The 23,965-nt window shown below is 39.5% G+C and overlaps 1 protein-coding gene across 2 annotated transcripts in view; it reads left to right on the forward strand.

Moving 5' to 3' along the window:
* The window catches only part of GARRE1 (granule associated Rac and RHOG effector 1), a 62,235-nt gene that overhangs the window by 21,991 nt on the left and 16,279 nt on the right, over positions 1 to 23,965 (forward strand). For both annotated transcript variants that reach the window (XM_040615320.1, XM_040615319.1), the window contains 6 exons: positions 8,925 to 10,271; positions 19,146 to 19,352; positions 21,804 to 21,944; positions 22,235 to 22,330; positions 22,465 to 22,626; positions 23,590 to 23,748. In XM_040615320.1, the coding sequence (XP_040471254.1) occupies positions 9,777 to 10,271; positions 19,146 to 19,352; positions 21,804 to 21,944; positions 22,235 to 22,330; positions 22,465 to 22,626; positions 23,590 to 23,748 (1,260 nt within the window). In that variant the 5' untranslated portion in view covers positions 8,925 to 9,776. The remainder of the gene's footprint in view (positions 1 to 8,924; positions 10,272 to 19,145; positions 19,353 to 21,803; positions 21,945 to 22,234; positions 22,331 to 22,464; positions 22,627 to 23,589; positions 23,749 to 23,965) is intronic.

Consider the following 23,965-nt stretch of genomic DNA (forward strand, 5'->3'; position numbering starts at 1 on the left):
ACTAAGCTCTTCAAGGCGATTTCCTAAACCTCTAAAAAATTTTGGTAGAAATTTTTAGCATGCATTTTAAAATGTGTATTAAAGATCTCTCTTCCTGGTGAATGATACTGAGAAATACAGACGGCATTTGCTTCTGCTGGAGAGCTGTAATTCATGATTTAACAAGGAGATTTAACTCTCACTTGAGTATGCGAGAGATGCCACTGACTTTACTGGAACTAATCATATTGTTAAGTCCATTGCTGAAGTGAGCCGAAAGGTTCAAGATGTTGGCTATGAGATTATAGGATTGTAGTATTTTTATTTTGTTTGGTGGTTGTTGTCATACTGTGTTCCCCCTTGCCCTGTGAAAGCTGGTCTTACACAGAAGCATGGGAAATGTAGTTACTACAGAACTGAGAAACACTTTTTTAATGCTTGTTTTTTCTGTGAAGTTTTAACAAGGAAATACCATCCTAGACGCCGTGCTTACTGTATTTAGAAGTGAAGCTGTAAGTGTGAAGAATAATTGAACATAGGTGGCTTCCACTGTAGTTTAGGAGACTTCAAGTGCTGCATGTACGATGAGCTGAGTGGGTTTGCAAGGAAGACTTGGGAGGAGGGTGGGTGAGTGGGAATTATCTCAAATGGCTGTAACTGGACCGTGAGGCACATGCCTGACCAAGTAATATTCCTGTTCCACGTATGCTTTAATTAAATATATCTCTAGTTCAGCCTTTTCTTCCTGCCTTCCCTTCAGCAGGAAGTGAAGTCTGTGACTGAGAAAGGTTATTTATAGGAGTAGATGTTAACTTATTGTCAAGACTTCTAAAAATTGTCAGCTCTTCATTCCTGTCTTGAAAACATGGCCTTTAGTTCTTCACTCCGTTTTAAAGAAAAGTGTATTTTTTGCGATGGCTGGCTGCAAGTGCCTGGCTTTCAGTGTGTTCAGGCATCTTTTCCCAAGCAGTCCTGCAGGTAGTGCCCAGAATTAAAGAATTCTGTAGGCAACTTGTTCTGGGAGGCAGAGCTGTGCCTGTTCTACAGAAAGCTTGTGCTGTTCACGCTCACCATTGTTGTGTTCCTGTGAGCCTTTTCTTCATCTTAGTGCATTTTACAGCTCTGGTGAGAGAGCAGGAGAGAGAGTATGCTTGTGGCTGATGTTAAGTGCACCCTTTTGGGAGATGAGAGGTGGAATCTTGAGTCTCCTCTGGCTGACAATCACATTGCATGGGAATTTCTCATGCTGCGTGCAAATGCTTTGTTAGGCTACTGAACCAAAAGAAAATAGACGTTATTTTCTTTTCCTTCTTATCTGCACCCACAGTTCTCTGTCAGAAGGGAGCTGGTCCTGCTTTCAAAATAGATAACATAAGCACCTATTGCCAAGGGAGGATTGAAACAGTGATCCTGATCTGACACGGACATCTATTTTTGACGTTCAGGGAGGCACCCGTGTCTGAAAGGTCTGGTTTAACACATTCCTTTCACCGATGTTTCCTTTTGCTGTTATATCTTATTGCTGAGACTTGAGTTTGTGCTATTTGGTGTATTACGTGTTTTAGTTCAAACAAAAGGTAAGACGTGTCCTGACACACTGTAGGCTCTGCCCTGGAAAAATGCAGCTCAGTGGACTGACAACTCTAAATCTGATTCAGAGATACCTACCTTCCATGTGTGTTTCATAGGGAGTGTAAGCTATGGATTCTTTTCTGGAGGGTTAAGGGTTGGAAGTGAGGTGGTGTAGTGCTGACCAGGCAAGACTCTTAGCCCTTACCTAGCTCCAGAAATACAGTGTTCTTCAGCCTTTTCCAGTTCTCTCAGTTTCCGAGTGGTTTTCACAACAGAGTTGGTGGTGGTTTATTTTTGGGGAGGGCAGGGCATGGGGGTATTTTTGTCTTTGCTTGTCATTTAGGGCATCTAGCATAGCTGTGCCTCTAGAGGATTTTTTTTAGTCTAAGTGCAAAAGAAACAAAGGAGTTAATAGGTTTGTTTCAAGGAGGGTCATTTTGAAGGGAAGAAAACTCTAGACAGAGACATAATAAATTAGTTCAGAGACTGTCTGTGAGTATTAGATAAGTATTTCATCGGTGAAATCGGTCTTTGAGTTAATAAAACCAACTTGCTGAAGCCTTCGATTTAGGTTTAAAAAATCTCCATGTTTCTGTTTGTAATTGCTTCACTGGTAAATGAGATCAGTTTCTGTATTGATAAGTTGTTCTGTTTAGGTTTGCATACATTGAAATAGGACGATCAGGTTAAACTAACTACATAGTCCCTGTAGAGTATATCCTGTGAGCTATGGTCCCCAACTGGTGGGAGGGAAGGCACTGAACTGGTTTTAACACTGTGGCTGTTGACAACCATCTAATGCTGGAGTGAGTGGCCAGGAGAGCAGCTGGAGTGGTGAGTTGGTATTAGGAAGGGAAGACCCTTGAAGGTGGATGTTTCCAACTGGAGCTTCATGGGATTGCTAAGGGTTGGCTTGCTTATTTTTTGTTTTGGTTTGGTTTTTTCCTCCAACTGCTCTGGGCAAGCAGCCAAAAAGGAATCCCAATAAGCAATTCATGAGCTAACAAGAAGTAAAATGATGTTGGTATAATAGGCTATTTCTCTCTCTCCTCCTCTTTTTCCCCTTGTCATCCTCTAATAGGAGATTTTTACAACTTCAATGACAAAAAAACCAAGCAACCAAAAAATCATAGAGGAGGTGCCTGGGTCTTCTCGTGGCTGCAGCCCACCCTTTTAGAAAGGCTATCGGTCTTGAAAAGCGAGGTTGCCTTTCCTTTCTGGCTCTGTAGCCCAAGTCCGGGCCCCTGACCAAAAGCAATTGGGGTTTGGTGACGTGTGTTGCCTGACAATAGGCTGAGCTACCAGGACGCGTGTCCTTTCCCTGCTGGCGCTCGCGGGCTGCTGGGGATTTCATCGTGTGCCTGCATCCTGACAGCTGCGTGGAGTGAGGCCTGAGAAACTGTCAGCCTCGTTTGCCCTGCTGCTGAAGATAATGATACTTGTCAACCCCTATAAAAGCATTTGCATGCTTTAAGTATTTATGATGTGTTGGTAAGAAATTACAGGTGCAAAATAGTTGGTGTCAGAGATTAATGCATATTTTCTGCCAGTCAGCATTACTTGGAGATGGCCTTTCTTGTTGACTGAAAAGTTTTAACTTTCAAAACAGAGTTTCAGCTCTTGTATTACTCTGAAAAGTTTTATGTCCAAGACAGCATTTAAAATTTGAAAGAAATTTTTAAAGCCCCACCCCCATTCTATGCATTTCCTCTTTATGGATGGCCTGAGTATATTACACAGTTGTCATTCTTATGGCAATTTTAATATTAATAGGTATGATGTATTAATTGAGAGTAATGGAGATGGTGTAGTTGAAATCAGAATTTAATTTCTCATGTTATGAGACTTGTGACTGAAATTCTAATATTCTTTATATAGAATCTCTGGTATGTGGTTTCCAATTTCTTGTATTTTTGAATGGGTATGTTTTGTAAATGCTGAACACACTGTATAGCTGTAGGTGTAATCCATTTTTAGTTTGGGATAGTGTAAAATGAATCAACTCAAGAGTTAAAAATCTGTAGGATGCTATATTGATGTCTGTCTTAAAATCCTGCTCCAAAAGTAGTTGGGACCACTTGACTGTTTTGCTTAACCTGTTTGTTTAGGAGGATTCAGAAAAGTTTATTTGGAGGAAAGATTTTCCACCATCTGTTTTAGCTCACTGATGTTCTTACCTACAGTTAGTAGCCTGTCTAAAAGGAGAAGCCAGAACTAACCCCTTACACTGAACACAGCCTGTGGTTCTACCCTCTGGATGAGGGTCTGGTATGGTTCATTTGTGTCTTGGGCGTGCTGGTATGGTCTACTTTACAAGGCCCCTATCCGGGACTGAATTTCAATTTTTCATGTTTAAGTACTGTGCCTGTGCTTTCGTGTAGGCTACTGGTTTGAAGCCTTTTCATAGTTGGGACTCTCAGTGCTCCCTTCTCCAGAATCCCTTGCTGTTGTCTCTTCTGTCCTTGCTGTCGCCTCCCTGCCTTCGCCCTGTCCAGTGTGCGCTCGGGGGGAGCAGAGCAGCGGAGCCCATCTTGCGATGTGCTGTGTGCTTGGCTTTGGGTCAGGGCTGGGTGTTGCTCTCTGCTGGGGGTCCCAGCCTGAGGCTGCTGCGTACCCTTGGTCAGGATGTTTGTAGGTGTGTTGTGAGGTGCTCATACACAAATTGACGTTCCTTGGGCCTCGGCTGGTGACGTTTTTTGTTCTGAGCCAGCCAGTGGAAGACTGGTGTTCAGGAAATAGGGTGTGGGCTTCCCCTACAGTTCTGCTCCCGGTTTGCTACTCGAGTGTTGAAGACCATTTGGGATATTTGAATTCTTTTCTAAGGTATCCCCATTTGGATGTTGGGTGGCCTGGCCAGCTGATGAATCTGATGTACGCATCAGTGACAGCAGAACTTGAAGGTGGAATGATGCCTTCCATAGCGGAGTAACTTGTGGATTTGCACGGGCTTTGTGTGACTAAACGCGAGAGGGAATTGGTGTGTTCTGGACAGGAGGCCCTTGGCTCTAGCAGCTGGCTGGCCTTTTGGCCTTGCTGTAGGCTTTGTTTGTTCAGGCTTTTCCCTGGTAAGCAATCTCGCTGTTCTGGGTTGTTTCTTTTGGAGCTACTTTTTTTGGAACAATAATTGAATTAGTTGCTTTCATATTTCATTGTTTCACATGAATGGTGCTTGTTCATCCTGAGATTTGGAATCTGTCTCATAAAACTAAAGCGGATGTGCAATATCTGGAAGTGTTACTTTCAGAAAGTTTAGCTCAAGTATTTTGGATTATCTTACTTGTATATGTTATATTGCACATTCACTGAAAGGACAGTAGAATTCATAAAGAACATCTTTGCAATCAGTTTTTAAAACTGAGATCGGAATTTTTTTAAAGCCTGATAAAAAGTTTTTTTTTTTTTTAAATCAGAAAGTTTTTAACCACTATGGCCCGCAAAGCATTCATGTGGATGGTAAATGAAGTTGTCTGAAAGGAAGTTGATAGTATGGGTAATTGTGTAACTAAACCAACTAGTGAAAGACTTGTACGTTTTACTTACTACTTCCTCTGCTCAATTTCCTGTGTTGATTCAGGGAAAAAGTTGCCGCCGTTTCTAGGAGGGCCATCCCAAACTGGACGGATGGGGGATTAGACTGCTTATTGCTGGCCCAGAACAGAAACTGGGAGGTGCCAGATTCTGTTTGTTGAAAGTCTTCCCTGTTAATTTGTCTCTTACAGTCAGTGAATATGGAGGAAATACTTTTAAGTTTCTAGGAAGTATCTAAGCAAAAAATTGGGGATGTTGCATTTAGAAAAAGAATAGTGAACTTGATTTGCATAAGCAGTCATTTTCATGCAATTTCTGTTTCCTCTATGCCATTTTTAGAGCAGCTCGTTTAGATATCTGCTTGATTCTCTGTGGAAGTTCAAATAGTTCAAACTAGTAGCAGTTCCTTAACTATAAACATATATAAACACATAAACAACGTGGTGAGCTTTTTCAGTAGTGTTTTACAGCTTTCAGCAGCATAGTGTTCAGTATGGAGCTTGGTTTTTATATTATATATTAGTTCTATTTATAATGTCTAATAGTATAGGAAGAACACTGTTTTGGCCTTGATGACATAAAGGAAGGAATGCAGTTTATTTATGGCGTGCTGACATTTTTTATATTTTCTACATTTGATTTCTGTGAATATTTTTGTTTTCTGCGAAGTAAAGTACAAGCTTAACATTTATATTTTTTGATTAATAGCATGCTGTTCTTGTATCACTAGAATGAGCCACTTCGGTTTATTTGGGTTTTTTTCCTGCTATTATGGCAAGATTTAGATTTGGTATAAAGTTCAGATAGTTACAATATGGAGCCACCAGTTAAGTCCATGCACCAAGAGCAGTGGGGGAACCAAAGCACTGGGAAAGGGAGAGGAGAGTGTGGGAATGTTCTCCACTTCAGTTTTTCGGGAAAAGATGGAAAAGGAAGAATGTTTATTTTGTACGTAGCATGTTGGAGATCTCATTATAGAAAGTGTAAGATACGTAGCATTTACCTGCATGCCTAGTGTTGAGAAGTGTTGAAAACTGTAGCTTTCCTCCCTCTAAATAAATACTTCTTTAGATGCTGAAGATATAAGCTCTTTAAGCTTTTGTGTTAATTTTATTACAAGGGAATGTTGAAGTTGTCAAGTAATCGTAAGTTGCATGTTGAATAAGTACATGCAGCTTTGGCTATGAAATTGTCTAGAAGTAAACCACAATGATTTCTCGTATTTGTTTATAATCTGTAGAAGATATGAAAACACCTTTCCCCCTCCCCATCCCCCTCCCCCATTGCATTTATGTTCTTTTAGGAGGTAGCAGTTTTATACATTGGCTAAATATCAGGCAGTTTCAGATGGTGAGTTCAGTGTCTTAGCTTGATCCTGAAAGTGTAATAATAATCAGTGTGTAATCAGAACCACCAAATTGTAGTGCATCTCTAATTTGCTTATCCAACGCAGTATTGTATAGCTTGAAACCCCCTTCTTAGCTTTTTCTGCTTTTGGTGTTAATTAACATTTAGATGTTTCATAAGCATTTCTTAAGTTCCTCTGCAATGTGAAATTCGTGTCTACTTAGGGAAAATAATCACCAATTTACTTATACAATGCATATAAATTAACCAACTCTTTTGTTCCATCTACATTTTTATGCAATCAGGAAAACCAATTTGATCATGCTTTCCACTGTAAGGCATCATAGCTTGTTAAAGCAAGACAAAACCATTTTCAGTTATATGTATAATATCAAGACCTCCCAGAAAATTCAATTTTTAATGGGTTTATTGCATTTTCATGCATTCAGTGTGAATATTGAGAGAAGTATAAAGTAGTTAGGAAAGAAAGAAATCGACTTAGAGTATTTTAAGGGGTACTGAAATGTGTATGGAAATTTCTGTTGTGTTTTATCTTTTTATCATGTTCTAAAAAGTTAGAATACCTAAGAATATTTGCGCTAGATCTCAGAAGCAGAACCCCCTACAGCAATGGCTTCCTGAACAACTTGTGTGTTGTTTTAGTGGGTGTGAAGTATCTGGTTCTATATATTGTTTTGTCCTGCTATGTCTTGCCTTTTTTTTTTATCTGTGAGGGTTTTGTATCATACATATGTGTCAAAACACATTGTGTGAATGAGTTGATATCCTGTTTGTTCAGACAGGTGGGAATAAGAAATTTTGACTGAAGATTAAATCTGTATTCCCCAACCATTTTGACAATATTAATACAGGTTTCGTATCTCAAATCTAACAGCTAAAGGAACACTGTGTTGTTGAATTAAAGGGCTCCTTCCTGTTACATCTGGATTAGTCTTTCAAGTGCTTAGGGAAGAAAATCCTATTATGAATTATTGTTTGATATTAGCCTTGTACATTGCAATTGCTGCAGTAAAAAAAAGAATGGCCTTATTTGATGAGATCAAGTTATGTGTCTGTGTAGGAGAGGGAGAGAGCAGCCTAAAGTGTGACTAATAGCTAGGACTAGATAAACTGAATGAACAAATTTTCTCCACATTGTGCTTTCCTTCTGATAATGTCCTGACATTGTTAATTGGTGTCTTCTGCAGTCTCAAGAAATAGAACATTTCTGTCTCAAAGCAGGGAACGCTGTAGAAAGTTACCTGTTCAGGACATTAGTGTGGGGTTGCTCACCCTAACCCCCCTGGTGGGGTAAGAGGTAATTAGGTCAATGCAGTCCTAACTCTGGCACAGAAGACAGGAAGATGATTGAGGTGGGATTAATTGGCAAGCTGTAAATTCATAGTGCATTAAAAAAATAAAAATCTTGTCACGCACAGGTGTGTATAAATATATGTGTGTGTTTATATAAAATCTGTATATAAAGATATGTAAATGAGTACCTAGGATTACTGACCATTGTATGGATATATGACTCCAACTTGCAAACATGATCACGAGATGCAAAGCCCTTTCCAGTTAAGAGCTGTGTTTGGCTAAGGGTAAGGGCTTAAAAATCTTCATGCCCTTTTCCAGATTCATAGAATCATTTAGGTTGGAAAAGACCTTTGAAACTCCAGTTTCTCCAGCCTGGCCATCAATGTGTCCTGCTGCAAACTGACCCTTTCTCACTGCTCACACTCTGTTCATCTTCCTACAAAGGCCTTCAAGAAAGCATTCTTGGCTCTCCAGTTGCACCAGTTTGCTAGCAGGACCAGGGCAGTGCTAGAAGCTGTATTTCCTCCTTACTTTCATGTCTGGTGAGAGCGTTATTTAGGCCAATCTGTTAGGCAGTTCTGCCTCATATAATTTCTTGTGTGTGAATAGATGCTGTCTGTCATCTGCAATGGGATGTGTATGCTGTATTTTTCAGCTAAACTCAGTTAGGATATAGACAGTTTTGTCTGCCATTGTACTGAAAAAAAGCTCAAGGACCTGTATCATTGATTTAGTAAATTATTAAAATGAATGGGTTTCTCAGATTTCTGCTATAAATTATAGTGTGTGAAAAAAGGTTTCATTGACTTAATTCTTAAATTATTTTAAAAGGATGAGGTTAGAAAATGGGATTAACTCCCCCTGAGCTCTGCATTAATAGCCTTGTGCTGTTGTTAACTGTGTAAGGGTTGCACTGGGGATTAACTACACTCTTTAAGTTTGACAGGCTAGAACAGGAGAAATAATAGGAAAATATTCAGCAGCGTTGCATTTAGCAACAGGATGACACCAGCTTGTAACTGCCTTTTAAAATGCCAGTGCAACTCTCCCTTCGTTTCGATCTTGTGCATTGTTGACAACATAGGCCTAGAAAGTATAACAGGACACTGCAGGAGTTAAAATCTTAAACCTTCTCAATGTTCCATAACATTTTAAACTTTTTTTTTTTTTCCCCTTCACAGGAAATGACCTAGAGGCCTTACAAATACATTTGTGCATTTTTGTTCTGAGTCTACAATTGAGGGCAAATGCAGTCTGGAAGCACCACTTCTTAACGTTACAACGGAAACAACTACCTCAACAAACAAGGAAAGGGGAAGAAGGCTTGCAATAATAAACACTCTAATTTTTAATAGCTTATATTTGCAAAGTCTTCTGTAAACAGAGTCCAGATTTCCCCCCCACCCCCCCCTCCCCTCCCCGTATTAAGAAGAGACACTACAAGTGAACTAATTTGGCAGACTGGATCTGTCAAGACATTTGAAGATACTTGATCTGCTGACGTAAGGATTTGCTTTTTCAAGAAAGGAGCCTCTGCACTGCTTTTACAATCGCTGTTGATCGGTGGTTTGCTCCACTTTTCCTGGTATTACTAATGGGAAAATTGTTTTAAGATATTGCTTCTAAAACTATTATTTGCATTGAAAAAAATAACTTTTGTAGACGTCACAGCAAGTGACAATAATATGCTCATGAAGAAATCGTAGGCGATAACTTCTCTGCTCCAGTGTTGCTTTTCTGTGTGCAGAGTGGAATACCAAACGAGACAGAGCATTATTAAGATACTTCGGCTTGCTTTTTGAGTACAGTTTATAACTGCAGCAGGGCTGCACTGAACACTGAAATACGAAGTCAGCAAATCTGCTGCCTTTCTCACTGCTGATACAGATTATACAGACGCTTGCCTTTTTGAAATGCCTTTTGTGAAACCTATGTACACAGTACTCCACTGTTACTGTACATAACTATATATTTGAAGGAGGAGTTTGACAAGTGATTGTTAATTCAAGGAATCTTTGGACAAGCACTCACTTATGTATTGCTGTAGTGCACAAGAAAGCAAAATGGACTATAAGCGGCGCTTTTTGCTTGGCGGGTCCAAGCAGAAAGTGCAGCAACACCAGCAGTATCAAATGCCTGAGCTAGGCAGGACCCTGAGCGCACCGCTGGCATGTACAACCCCAGCATCCCCTTTGGTCTCCTCAGCTGCTGCGGGCAGTTGTAACCACCCTGTGTCCCATACTACTCCGATCGCAGACATCCAGCAGGGAATCTCCAAATACCTGGATGCACTCAATGTGTTTTGCCGTACAAGCACTTTCCTTACAGACCTTTTCAGCAGTGTATTTAGGAACTCACACTATTCTAAGGCAGCTATGCAACTGAAAGACGTGCAGGAACATGTCATGGAAGCAGCGAGTCGACTCACAGCAGCAATAAAACCAGAAATAGCAAAAATGCTGATGGAACTGAGTGCAGGAGCTGCAAACTTTAAAGATCAAAAAGAGTTCAGCCTACAAGACATTGAGGTAAGTTACCTTGAGGGGGATACTGTATTGCATGTGAATTTGTATAGTCCCTTAATTTGACTTCTCTTCAAAACTGCTTCTACCCCAGGAGTTCTCTCTGCCTTGCTTTGTATTTGTGGGCAATGCTGGTAAAAAGAGAAACTCTTGATTTCTTATGTTTTCTTGTTGGAAAGTAGGAAGTCATTTGCCATGCCTGGCTTCCAGCTTCATTGAATTAGATATTTAGTAGGTATTTCTGTTTACGAACTTGTACTCTATTTAAAGGTGAGTTACAATTAAGTTGTACTATGTATGTAATTCTAAATGGTAATCTATTTGGTTTAAACTTACAACTTTGTAATCCAACAACCTCTATCTTCTTTGGGGAAACTCTGCTTAGTTGGAAAATAACTGTGATGGTTTGACCTTGGCTGGATGCCAGGTGCCCACTGAAGCTGCTCTGATCACTGCCCTCCTCACCCAGACAGGGGAGAGAAAATAGAACAAAAAGCTTGTGGGTTGAGGTAAGGGCAGGGAGATCACTCACCAAATACCGGCACGGGCAATACGGACTCAACTCAGGGAAATTAGCCTGCCTCGCCGGGGGCTTCCCCACGGGCTCCGGCGCCTGGAGCCCCCCCGGCCCCCTCCTGCCCTGGCCTGGGGGGCTGCAGGGCTGTTGCTCTCCCACGGGCTCCCTCCCCTCTCCCCCTGCAGCTGCTCTTGCGCAGGAACTTTCCCCCTTTTGAAACCCGTTATCCCAGAGGCGCTGCCAGCGTCGCTGCCGGGCTCGGCCTTGGCCAGCAGCGGGTCCGTCTGGGAGCCGGCTGGCATCGGCTCCATCGGGCACGGGGGAAGCTGCTGGCACCTTCCCACAGAAGCCACCCTGTGCCCCCGCGAACACAGCCCTCCACACAAAACCACTACAGCAGCAATAATGCAAAACAACAAAAAAACCTAACCAAACCAACCAACACCACCTCCAAATCAACTAAATAAACAATTTCCTGGTTTGTTAGCTAATGATGTCTAATGATACTGAGCTGTCATATTCTAAATTAACCTATGCTTGCCTTAATATTATCCATTCTGAGAGGAAACCTGTGCACTTGGGAGTGGCACATTGTCATCAGTGTTAGTGTAAAACTTCATGTTAATTGACTAATAATCAGAATTTATGTAAAATTATGTGTTATCACTCTTCAAAGCATCTTTGTGGTTTCAGGCTGTTGTGATTAAAAGGAAAATACCATGCTAGCTTGGGAGATTTGTGCTGTAAAATTTTGTCATGACTTTGCTCTAATTTCCACGTGCTGGCAGCAAGTGCATAGCAGTCAGAATTCAGACATGTTGAAGCTGAGAATCCCCAACTCCCATCTTGCCTGGCTCGGTATTTCTGGGTATTTCTCCTGTTGTAAATGTCTTAATTATGTAACAGGCAGTGTTAAGTGATAGTCATATGTGAATCCCTGGTGTTTTAAGTAATTTCTCATGTTTTGACATAATTGTTTACACAATCCTTGCAAACTTATTCCTACAGAATTCCATCCTGTGTGTAAAACTTATTTTTGAGTTCTCTTATTTTTGATTTAGGTTTCAGGTAACTTTAAGGATGAAACACACACATGCTTATCAAGCATTATCTGCTTTCTATAACCACACAGCTTAGAAAGAAAGTAGTGAAGTAGAATGCTATTTGTAGTACATAATTGTAATGAGAAATATGACTGAGAGTTTTCAGTGTTTTATACTTAATATAGAATGATGTAAGGTTGGCTATATATTTATTATAAATGTCTTCTGTCAACTAGTATTTTTGGAAACAATCTAATAACATCACAATGTTTAGCTAAGGCTGTGGGGAAAAAAATGGTTTTGTAATTTAAGAATCATGAATTTATGCGATTAAAGACCTTGATTATACCTGTGCCAAAAGACTAATTTAAAAAGAACAAAAACATACAAAGCACTGCGTGTCTTCAAGGGTTCTTTGGTGGACTTTGAAACCTAGTCAAGCAATTCTAGATGGTAATTCATACCCGGCCCCACATAGTATGGGGAGAGTTCTTCTGCAGCGGTGAGTGGATTTCTTGAGCAAAAGCAACGCACTGTTTGCGTAAGTTGGCCGTGTGTCCTACCAGCTTAAAGCAAAGGTAGAGAAACTGGCTTTGGTCCCTGCTTGACCAGTGTAGACTTAACCCTTGTTCCTGAGCTCCATGTGCAACTGCAGTGCTCTCTTCAGCAGGCAGCTCTATGGTAGGAACAAATGTAAAGAGAATGCAGGTGAAACAGCTGGATTGTTTGGTTTTCTTTATAGGCATATCTTGTGGAAATTGACTACTTGTCATTGTACTTTTCTTATATCTTTCCCTAATTAAAACTGCATCTTGCACATGGCTTTAAAAAGTAAATACACCAGATTTATGGGATCTTTTTACGTAATGTGGCAGGTATTGCATTTTGCTTCTGCTTAAGAATGAGCAAAAAATTAAGGATTTGACACTGACGCGCATGGTTGTGTTAGACGTCAGTGGGGAGCGTGGTTTAAATGGCTTAAGTATATGGGCAAGCTAGCTGGGGGATTGTGCCCAGGAAACTGTTATCACTTGCTCATTGTTGAAACGGACCTTGACAGAGTTCAGTACAGAGAATATATTTGTTTGTAGGTGACTTGAAAGTACGTGATATAAGTAGGATGGAAGACCTGCTGATATAAAAATAATCTGAATTGAACAAATGAGTTTTCCAGTTGGGATTGAATTCAGAGGGGAAAATGGAATGTTACAATATTTCAATAGAAGTTTTCAGCCTCCCAAGTGGCAGCAATTGTGGAACAGTTCTTGGGCTTGTGGTAGATGTATATTGAGTAGGAGTCAGTGTTGTGCAGTTGCACATAATAAATCAGTGTTGTTGCTGTTGTGCAGAGAGGCAGTTGTCGTGTATTTAACGTGACGGTAACCTGCAAGAACCATGAATTAAGCATTCAACTCTTCACTGGTTATTATGGCCTTAATTACAACAGTGCACCCATGCACCAGTGCTGTTGCTCTTAAGACAAATAGTGAACAACTGGAGAGACACCAGAGGTCAGTAGCAAGAGTAATCAGGTATGCAGGAAATAAGACTTCAGAGGACAAATTGAAAAGACTGACTCTACGGAAAAGAAGACCAAGAAGGAAAATCAGAATTGTCCAGGTATGTAAGAAGCTGTTGGAAGACATGGCAATGTTCTGTTTTTCGTGTCCATGCAAGGTGGAGCAAGAACTTAAATTTCAGAAAGGAAGATTCATATTAGATGCTGTGGAAATACTTTGTAATGTTAGTGAAGTGCTGACACAGACTGCTACAAAGGGTAGGGAGCCTCCATCATGCAGAACTTACAGAACAGGTTAAACCTGCATCTAGCAAAACTGACCCAGGTGAGATTACTCCTTGCTTGGGACAGGAGGATGACCTTTTGATACCCTCTCCTACTCTGCATTCCTGTGATTTGAAGACCAGGCTGTTTATTTTGAAACTTTAGTTAGTGTGGTTTGGGGTCGTGTCGTGTCCCCCTGTCCCCCCTCAGTCTATAGAAAATTTAACATTTAGTAAAACTACCAGCAGGATTAAAAAATTCCTAATGGAATCAGAAAAATATAAAGGGCTTGCCTGATTTCATCAGAGTTAGCTGACCAGGGAAACAAGGGGAAAAGAGTGTGAGAGACAGTGTAGTTGTTTCCTTGGAAAATATAAGGGGGGGAAAATATAGTAATATTTGAAGTTGCTTTTGCAGCTTCTCTAGTAGATGACTGAAAGAACTTTAAAACTCTGAGAAAGAATTGAGAGATGGTCGAATGTTTGAGAGGCAGCTCAGGAATATCCTATGAATAGGTACTCCAGAGCCTCTTATTTGAGGGATGAGCCTGGTATTAGGGAAGCAGTGGGAGGTGAGCTGTAATTCAAGGTGGGGTAAAAGAGGACGGAATCCCAAATTCGTGAGAAGGACATGAGAATGAGGCTTTTTTCTATGCACGAGTCCAGCTAAGGAAAACGTACTTTTCCTAAGACTTCCTCAGCAAAGGCTGTATGTTTTGAGGAAGAATGAGAAATTTAAGCAGAGCAGGTGGCTTTAGAAATTTAGCAGAGAGCTATAGCTTTTCTGTGGTGCCACACATTTTTCTCTATTGTGATGGGTGCTTAGCCCACAGGGAAGGCAGTATTGAGAAAGCATCAATACTTTCAATCAAGAACAATCAAGTTCTGATGAACATACGCAACATGCATGAAAAATGTTGTGCAACCCAAACTGGACTGTGACAGCAGTGGATGAGGCTTTTAATATTTTCTTTTTAGCCAAACAAAGCTTGCTAGTTCACAGTTGATGTCTGCCAGGATGTATAAGAAGGTTGATCAAAGTGTTAGTGACAGATGGAGTGTCCCAAGGTTTCTTAATTTCAGAAATGCAAATACTGATTTTTATTTTCTGCCTTTTCTTTTCCTCTTGTAAAAACCTTTGAATTCTCAGGTGTTACGTGCCTGTATGGGTGAGTAACAGCTTGGAAATCAGGGGGAACAAGAGTTTTTTATGTTAAATTTTCCAGATCTGTTGTTAAAGTTTTGTGAGCTGGAAGAATGCAGTAAAACTATACTTCTGTTAGTAAAACCATGAAAGGATATCCTCTGTGTTTGTGTGTGTGTGTGAAATTAAAAGTGGAAAAAAGTTTGTATATTTTCTCATTTTCTGTCAAGCTTTGCAGCAGCCTCGTTACTGCAAAATACAAATAGTGAATCTTGGTTTAGTTACACAGAACTGGTGTATTGTCTTTAAAGTGGGAGTAGTGACAAAGATGTATGTGTTGCCTTCCTAAACAAAAGGGAAGCATGAATGGGCACAGGATATTAACTTGGATGCCTCATTTTTTATTAAATGGAGATATTTTTTTGCTTTTATGTGTATAAAATAACTGAAGATTTTTGAACAAGAAGCTTGTGGAACAAAAATGTCTGAGTAAATATAAAATGTGGCCTTTCCTTAGCAAACATGGTAAAGCCCAATTTAAATATTTTTTCTAATTTTTCTTTCCTGTGATTTGTGGGGATTGGCTTGAGACTTTTCTGAGTTGAAGAACTGTTAGTAGCAAAAAGCTGCTTCAAATCAGTCGAAAATGCTACGGCTTGCTGGAATGCCATTGTGCTCTTCTCTTAGTCTATAATCTCATGGTCTGCTCTCAGATCTACTAGCATTGTCTTTAAAAATGTTTTGTATTATGTTTTAATAGCTGCTTTTTCATTTTTAAAATGCTTAACACTTAAATGCTTTTTTGCTAAATTATAGTTCCCATTTTAGTAGCTGTCAATATCAGATTATCGCTGCTGGGCTTTTAGGTTGACTGTTAGCCGAAACGAGTCTGTTAGGTTGCCCATGTCTCACAATACTGTAGAAGTAAAGGTGTGACTTTGCTGGCATCTGGTTTATCTTGTAGATAACTCTTTTTCCAGTAAGCAGGATGGTGTCTTCCCTTGGTGGTATTCTGGTCGTGAGATCACTCTTCTGAATTGCAGGGTATTGCTAAACAGTACAAATGAATAAAATTCTGCCCACTTGCAGTAATATGTGGGAAAGAATGTTATCTCAAAATCTGATACACCAGTTTAAGTCATACCTCATTGTTAACTTCATTATATTGCTATTTTAATCTGGTCTCTTCAGTGGGTAGACAGGTTGTGTACAGGGCTTATCGTTACCAAAGCCATTAAGAACTCTGTTAAGGGAAAAGGGGGAAACCACTGAGTAAGTGTGTCGTGGTGCTTTGCTTTGTTTAGGAAAATAGACTGAAAAAAAAAAGAGAAGAAAAAAAAAGAGAGAATTTTAGTACCTAAAATGCTACTTGGAACAGCAGGTCAGCATTTGTATCATTGGAAGACTGAAACTGGTTATTTCCTAACTTTATTAGTAGTGTTCTGTTTTAAACAATCTGTTGTATAAGATTTGCTTGCCAGGGAATTGGCATGGCATCACTGTTTAGCAATGAAATCTGGAAATTTTGTGTGTGCCCTTTGTCCAGCAAAATATTCCAAAGCTGATCATGTGCCTCCATTAGGAGGATAATATGGGACAGAGTAATGTAATGCTGCATCTTCCCCCTGACACTCCTGTTTGTATGCAACTAGTTTGATTAAACTCACCATCTGTTTCAGAGGCAAGGAGGTCTCAAGAGACCGCCCCAAAAAGTCCCATTGCTTCCAACTGCCTAAACAGGAAGACAGATTCCTTTAGGTAAGGTTATTTGGCTGCTGAGCTAGATAGCTGTCCAACCTGGTAATGGGTTAGGAAAGTCAAGGTGCTAGAGATGTATTTCTTGGGACAAAAAGTTTGCAAGCTGAAGACCTCATTGTATATGCAATCTAAATGATTCTAAGAAATGCTTTAAGAAAACACCACCACTACCAAGAAAAACTTACTAGTTGAGACTTGTGATGATTCCAGTTCATCTTTGATTACTACATAGTCTCTAGGTTTTAGCTCTTAGTATGGTCTAAACCAGGAGAGTCAAACACTTTTGCATGGGAAAGTAGGAAGAAAAAAGCTCAGAAAAGAGATGGTGGTGTCTTTAACTGTGAGAGGAAAACACAGATCCATATGCTAATATTGTTCTGCAGATTTTGCAGCAGAGGTTCAGTATATTGCTTTACACACTTCAATAATTGCTGGCCAACCCTGGCTCTATATGTTAAACTAGTGGCGGTCGTATTTCTTTCCCACAGTTAAGACAAGAGTTTGAGCTCTTTGGAAGAAAACTCTAAAGAAGTGAACTTTAAAGCAAAGGGAGTTTGGCATCTGCAGTGAGTGTTTAACAGTGCAAAAATCCTCTACCACTTGGATTTTATTTAAGCAGCTAAAACCATCCTTACCCATTTCTGATGAAGACTGAAATAGATTATTTTTCAAACAAAATAGACGTTCAGTAAAGCAGATGTTACTATTTATCTTTACTGTTTAACATTGTAAATTATACTAGGAATGTTGTGTGCTGCCACTTAAAACCTAAATCATTTGTTTATTTTGAGCACTATTCCCAGGCAGGGGAAACTTCAACCTCTGTACCTTAAATATTCTTTGAAACTTAATCGGCTTGAAATTCCTAATGAGTCCTAGTTTCTTACTCCCCTGAGAACTGCATTCTTCATACAAAGAAATATTCAGATCACCAGTTGCCATTTCCTGCAGTTATTTTATAAATCTTTCTAATCTTGTAGCCAGGAAAGTTGGAGTGTTACTCATTTTATCATTTGCTGACTTCTTTTTTAATAAGGCAAACTCCACTTTCAGAGGTCAGCTGAACGACCAAAAATGTTTAATTTTATGCCTTGTACAAAGAAGGGAAGTGATTGAACCAGAATGGAATGTCAAAAGGAGTCTGGATGCAATGGAAAAAAGCATTGCCACCACTGGTTCTTCTGAAGTAGATAGTTAATGCATATAACTGTTTGTGATACTATAGTCTTGCCAGTTAGATCACTGTGTCTGAATATTTTTATTCCAGAAGAATGTAGTTGAAAATAAGCCAGATGATTTATTTGCTCCAAGGCATGATGGCTTTGTACATTATCTGTGTATCTTATGAATTATTCCTAAAATGGAATTCAAGTTGAGTCTCTTTTAATAAATCAAAGTCAAATATACTTTTTAAACCCCTTTGTGTGATGAACTCCACAAAAGAAACAAAATGCTTTGAATATCTTTTAAATACTTTCTACAGTAATTCAGAAAATACTTGCTTCTTTGCTGCGTTCTAGTTACGCTTTATTGTAGCTTTTGTCTGCGTAGGAGAGCCTGACCCTGAAGGTAGACGGAGCACTCCTCTTTGTGCTGCTGTGCTCTCCAGGTTGTCCTTCTGGGTGGTTGCACTCCTGTCTGTTCTTCCACATGTGGTGGCTGCGCCTAAATCTGGAGTTTGCGTGACCTGTTTTGTTTTGCTTGTAGTAAGTGAGGCATATGTCTGTCTGTGGTCATGGTTCTCATTCTCATTCGCACTGCTGTGAGAGACGGAGGTGTATGGGGGATGCAAACATGCAGGGGACAGAGGTCCAGGACGTGGAGCCCAGCTCTGCCTGGCAGAGGTAGGCACAGTCTCCCCAGCTCGATGCTGGTGCTGCCCTCGGCCCAGTGAGTATGGGGAGGGACCAGCAGCCCTTTGCTTCCCTGCCTTCCCTCAGGCTTTCCGATTGAGTATTACATGACCCATTTCAGTGAAATATTCTGAAGAGATTTGTGCCAGCGTTAGCAGTTCCTGTCAGACAATGCAAGTGACAGGGCTGCAACTTTGTGCATGCATTCTGCAGTCACTATTATATTCTAAAAATGGCACTGTGTTGCCGCTGTGTTATATGGCAAAATGTTTTTCATGCTTATTACCAGTTACTGCTCTGCTTGGAAGATAGACCGCTGGATTGAACTCTTCAGATTTTATGATAATATTTTAAAATTACTCAGATTTGTTTGTTTGGGGATTTTTAACATAAATTCAGCTAGGTCTACGTGCAAGTGGGTTTTGCTGTTGACTTTGTCCTTGTGAGAATGTGCTACTCCCACTTTTGTTTCATGTACTTAATATTGCTGAGTAACTTAACAAGGTTTTCATTCTTCAAATAATTGTAACTGGAGTGCAGAAGTAAAAATTACTTGGGATCAGTCTGATCTCCCCTTAATTCATAGAAACCAATGCTCACTCGCTGTTCACCTTCTATGTAAATTCTTAAATATCATGTGTTACTTATGATCTGAAGCATTATTTTAATTACAAAAGATCTCTGTTTAACTTTGTTCACTGTTTGAGGTAAGAAACTAAAAGGAAGAAGGGAAACTTCCATGAAATCTATTTGCTTGAAACTGGTGTGTTTCTTCTCCCACAGGTACTTGGGCGATGTTTCTTGACGGTGATGCAGGTCCATTTCCAGTTCCTGTCACAAGCTTTGCAGAAAGTCCAGCCAGTGGCACACTCTTGCTTTGCTGAAGCTGTAGCTCAGGAGAGAAAGAATGTTAGTGGGGCTGGAGCCTCAAATTTAAGCCCCACAAATGAGCTAGAAGATGCAATAAGATCATGGAGAGGAGCAGCAGAGGTATGGAGGTCTTGCTGCAGTGACATTCTATTTAGTGAAAAGGCAGTTACATTTAGTGAAACCTAAATTCAGGCTGAATGCCTTAATAAAGGAAGAAAATCTCTGATTTTAAAGACATGTAGCATCTGAAGGGGGGGAACATGGTCAAGTTAGTTTTGGATGCTAAAACTTGTTTTACCTATATGGTGATTATACTATCTTTGCCCTGTGTAAAGTTTTCTTTGTGATATGGTTGTACATAAGGAGTGTGCAAACAAGTGGAAACAGCTTTTTGTCATTAGTAATAAATTAACAGTGTTCAAATGTGGTTTGGCAGAGAGAGGGCATTTAAAAAAAACACCATACAAAAAGTCTTTGCAAAAACAGAGCAAAATCTTGATGAAAAATAATTTAGATAATACCCATTTCTCTTAAATTTTGAGCATGGATTCTATTTTAGACTTTAAAATCTTTATGGTAGCTTGTAATGCTTGTCTTCATGCTGTTAAACTTGATGTTGCTTGATCCATCAGTTGTTGGAATGTTAAATGTATTACTTGAATGTACTGCTCTCTGGACTTGTATTTTCACAAACACTAGCCATCTGTAGAATCCTTACTTTTCATGCTGAAAAAAAGTACTTGACAAAGAAAATTAGTTTTAAGAGCTTTTTTGCTTTCCCTTGCACTATTGAAGCCTGCAGACTGATAGATCAAAATGGATTCAGACACTGAGTGCACAGTTTCCTTAAATTCAGGTAACTTGGAGCATGTGCTTTTGAAGTCTTAATTTGGCAGCCCACACAGGTACATTAATCATCTTGACTGGAAATCTTGTCAAGGTTTCCATTTGTCAACTAACATCTGTGAGGTATATGGAAGCAAACAAGTTTCCTTTAGACTATGAATGCAGAGGAATTATTTGTAACTTTTACTGCAGCGTAAATTTATTTCACTGGATACATTAAAGATTTGGGAGTGCTGTAGGTTTATTACAGACAATCCTAACAGGTCTAATTCTGGTATAGCTTTACTCCTTTTGCATAAAAATAGTTAATTTTATGTTTAATGTATTTAGTCCCTTAAAACTATTATAATTCCTCAAAATGCCCTGCAATTGCTGTCAATTTTGTTTAAAATGTTGTTAAAATTAAACTTAGGTTTGCAGAATCTGGGACCTTAACTTTGCCTTTTACCTTCTTAACAGCCTACTTCAGCTGTTTCTGTTAATAAAACCTGTATTTTGAAATAGAGTTCAGTACAAGTATTACAGTAATCAAATCCCTTTTTAAATGTATATGGGGAGAACAGAAAAATACAGATTCTCCCTGCTTCTGGAATGACACTAGAAGAGCCTTCTCAATTTTTATGATTGACTGAAGTAACTAATCTGAAGGCTACGTGTGGGGTTTTAGGATAGCATAAGAAAAATCTGTGCTCTATAAATCGTTTATGTGCGTTCTGTCTCTGATAGACTAATATACAAGTCATTTTGATACAAGGGAGATTTGAAATACTGAGATCTTTCAAAAGTTTCACTTTGCGGAGTGAAAGTCAATCCATTATATTTCCATATAAAATCAGCCCCTTTGGCAGGAGAAGGCATTGCTCTTTTGGAGTAAAGTTTAAGATGATCCTTTGTCAGTACCTCAAAACTATTTTTTCTTTTTAAGATACTCGGAAAATGCTGTAATTTTGTATGTGTTGATGAGGCGAGCAGTGTGTCTGACCATTGGCTGTGGTACCAAAAATCCCCAGTTTGGACATGCTGCTTTAAGCAGGACACCTTCCTAGACCGAAAAATAAGCCATATCTGAGGCCTTCGGTGCAGCTGAGAGTAGATTTCTGTTTGGTTTACCCTGCTCAGTAGTGTAGTATTTTACAGTTAAAACTAGATACTTGGCTTTTTGTATTTCTTATTTTTCAAAATCATAATACATAAAGCTATTCTCTTCCTGTGCTAAGATGATCTTCATCTTGTGTGGCTCTTCTTAAATTGCACCACAGTAGTCACCCTCGATTTTATAAAATTTAGCTTCTCATGTACACAGGAGTGTTTGTACACATGATTAAATGTATCTTCTGTTTCCGTGGCAAGTAATACCCTCTGTGTGGAAGTTACAAGTCCCTCCTCTGGTAACCTCAGTCATCATGTGGCCTGTGTAACGGGATCCTTAGTCCTTAGAGGGACCTGAAATAGTAACAGCAAACAATGTCGAATTAAGTTGCTAGCCAACACCTGTGCACCGTACAAATTATGTGAGATTTGCACTTTCAGAGTAGCAGTGGAGGTTTAAGTTATAATAAATAACCTCCTCCAGATACTTTCTACCAGGTACTGCTTCTCATATCCTTTATAATGTTTTAAACTCTGTGGGTTCTTGTTTTTTTTTGCTCTTTTTTAAAATTTAATTAAGCTTGACCCAGTTTAATGTTGAACCTCTTTACCCTGGATTTTTATTTTGCATTGCAGGCCACATCTCGACTGCGAGAAAGAGGCTGTGATGGATGTTTGGCAGGAATTGAAGTTCAGCAACTTTTCTGCTCACAGAGTGTGGCAATCCCTGAACATCAGCTCAAAGAGCTAAACATGAAAATTGACAGTGCTTTGCAGGTGGTTTTTAAAGTCTGCTGCTTTCATGTGCATGTAGTACAGTCAGTGGGCCGAGGAATGAAATAGGGAAGGAGTATGTTGCTGCAGAAATATGTACCACAGGCAGCCATGAGGTATTTGAGAATTACAGTATTAGAATCTTATGTAATAAATGTGTGTATGCCATAGAAGGGAGTAGGGTACATCCGTGTAACAATTCTTATATATATATATATATCCAGACACAGTGACTGCGTGCTTGCTTACTTGCTGACATGCCTGTGCTGTCTCAACTTTTTGTTTAACGTCAGGCTTACAAAGTGGCTTTGGAGAGTTTAGGCCATTGTGAATATGCAATGAAAGCTGGCTTCCACTTGAACCCAAAAGCTATTGAAGCAAGTCTTCAGGTAGGATCTGCTAAACCTGTTCTCTCTTTCATCCCTTCTCACCTTGAAAATGACTATTGAAAAAAAAATAAACACTGGACTTACATTAGGATTTTCTCATGTCTTTCTACTTGGTCTGTTCTTTTGTATTTCAGGGCTGTTGCAGTGAAGCTGAAGCCCAGCAAACAGGAAGGAGACAGACTCCACCTCAGCCAATTCAGTGTGAACTGCCCACTGTACCTGTTCAGATAGGATCACATTTTCTGAAAGGAATATCCTTTAATGAGTCTGCAGCAGAAAACCTGAAGCTGAAAACGGTAATAACCCTGAATCTGACCACGGGAGTGAAGGGGTGGGGTGCGGGGAGGAAAATAAGAAAACAATAGTAGAACTCGTTAAAAATTCAAAAAAACTGCTGTAGAAGTTTTGTGCCAAACTTGATTTAAAAGTGCCTATTTTTAGCCTGACGTCCTGTGGAAACAAGATACTGATAACGCTGTAGGTCCGTGCCTGCTTCTGATAACATTTTAACCACCTGGGCAAATACAGTCCATTCTGAGAGAAGCACAGAAGTCTAGAAGGTGATGAAGCTTCTGTGAACTGTGAAAATAGATGGGTTTAGGTATCAAGAAGTGCAGAGAGGAGTGAGCCCTTACAGATGCCCTAGCCAGGCACCTCAGAGCTTTTATATTCTTAGGTGTCAAAATAAGCTTGGCCCAGCCTAGTGCCAAGGGATGTACTTGAAAAAATATTCTGTAACACAGCACCTTTTAATGTCTTCTTACAAACTTTAATCAATTTTTTAAAAATAATTTAAAATCATGGAGAAGTTAATTGTGTTTCCAGTATAAAGGAATGGAAAAGATGTCCGTTCATAAGTAATTTGGGCAATTTTAATCAGCACTTTTACACTTTTTTTATTTTTTTTTTTAAGATAAGCCCAATTCCTTGCTCTTGAAAGAGTTGAAACAATCCACAGCTCAAAATGCTGCTGTTTGGTTGTCTTTGCAGTGCTTTTTGTAGTTTTGATTAAACCGTTTTGCAAGGATATAAGCAAAAAATACTGTTTGTGATTTTGGAGGAATGTTGTGTTCTAAAGAGCAGAGATATCTTCCATATTTTTGTTCTGCAGTTGAGCGCTTCTAGTTATACAAGACTGTTCAGAGATAACAGACTATAGTCGGTTGAAAAATGTGTAGAACAATGATAAATACAAATGGAAGCCTCGGTGTTAACATTTTTGAATTGCGTGTTTAGTATGATGAATTTTTTTTTTTCAGCACACAATGCTGCAGTTGATTAAGGAAGCTGGATGCCATAATGGACTTACACCGCGGGATGACTCTCCTGTTACTGAAGTACTAAATCAGGTTTGCCCTTCCACGTGGCGAGGAGCCTGCAAAACTGCTGTACAATTGTTATTTGGCCAAGCTGGACTGGTAAGTCACTGTGAATAGACTTCGCAAAAAAAAGAGCTACTGAAACATCCTGAAGAGAAACTAGATATTTTTAAAGAGCTTGGGAATTAATTTCCAGTTTCTTACTTTGTCTTTCTCCACTTGTAACACTGTAGCCAATATGATTTATGAGCAAAATGTATCCTTGTAGAATGCAAGGTCATACATGATATCTGTAGTTGATGGGAACAGAATATAC

The sequence above is a fragment of the Falco naumanni genome, chromosome 15 (assembly GCF_017639655.2).
Source record: "Falco naumanni isolate bFalNau1 chromosome 15, bFalNau1.pat, whole genome shotgun sequence".
In the NCBI taxonomy this organism is placed as follows: Eukaryota; Metazoa; Chordata; class Aves; order Falconiformes; family Falconidae; genus Falco; species Falco naumanni.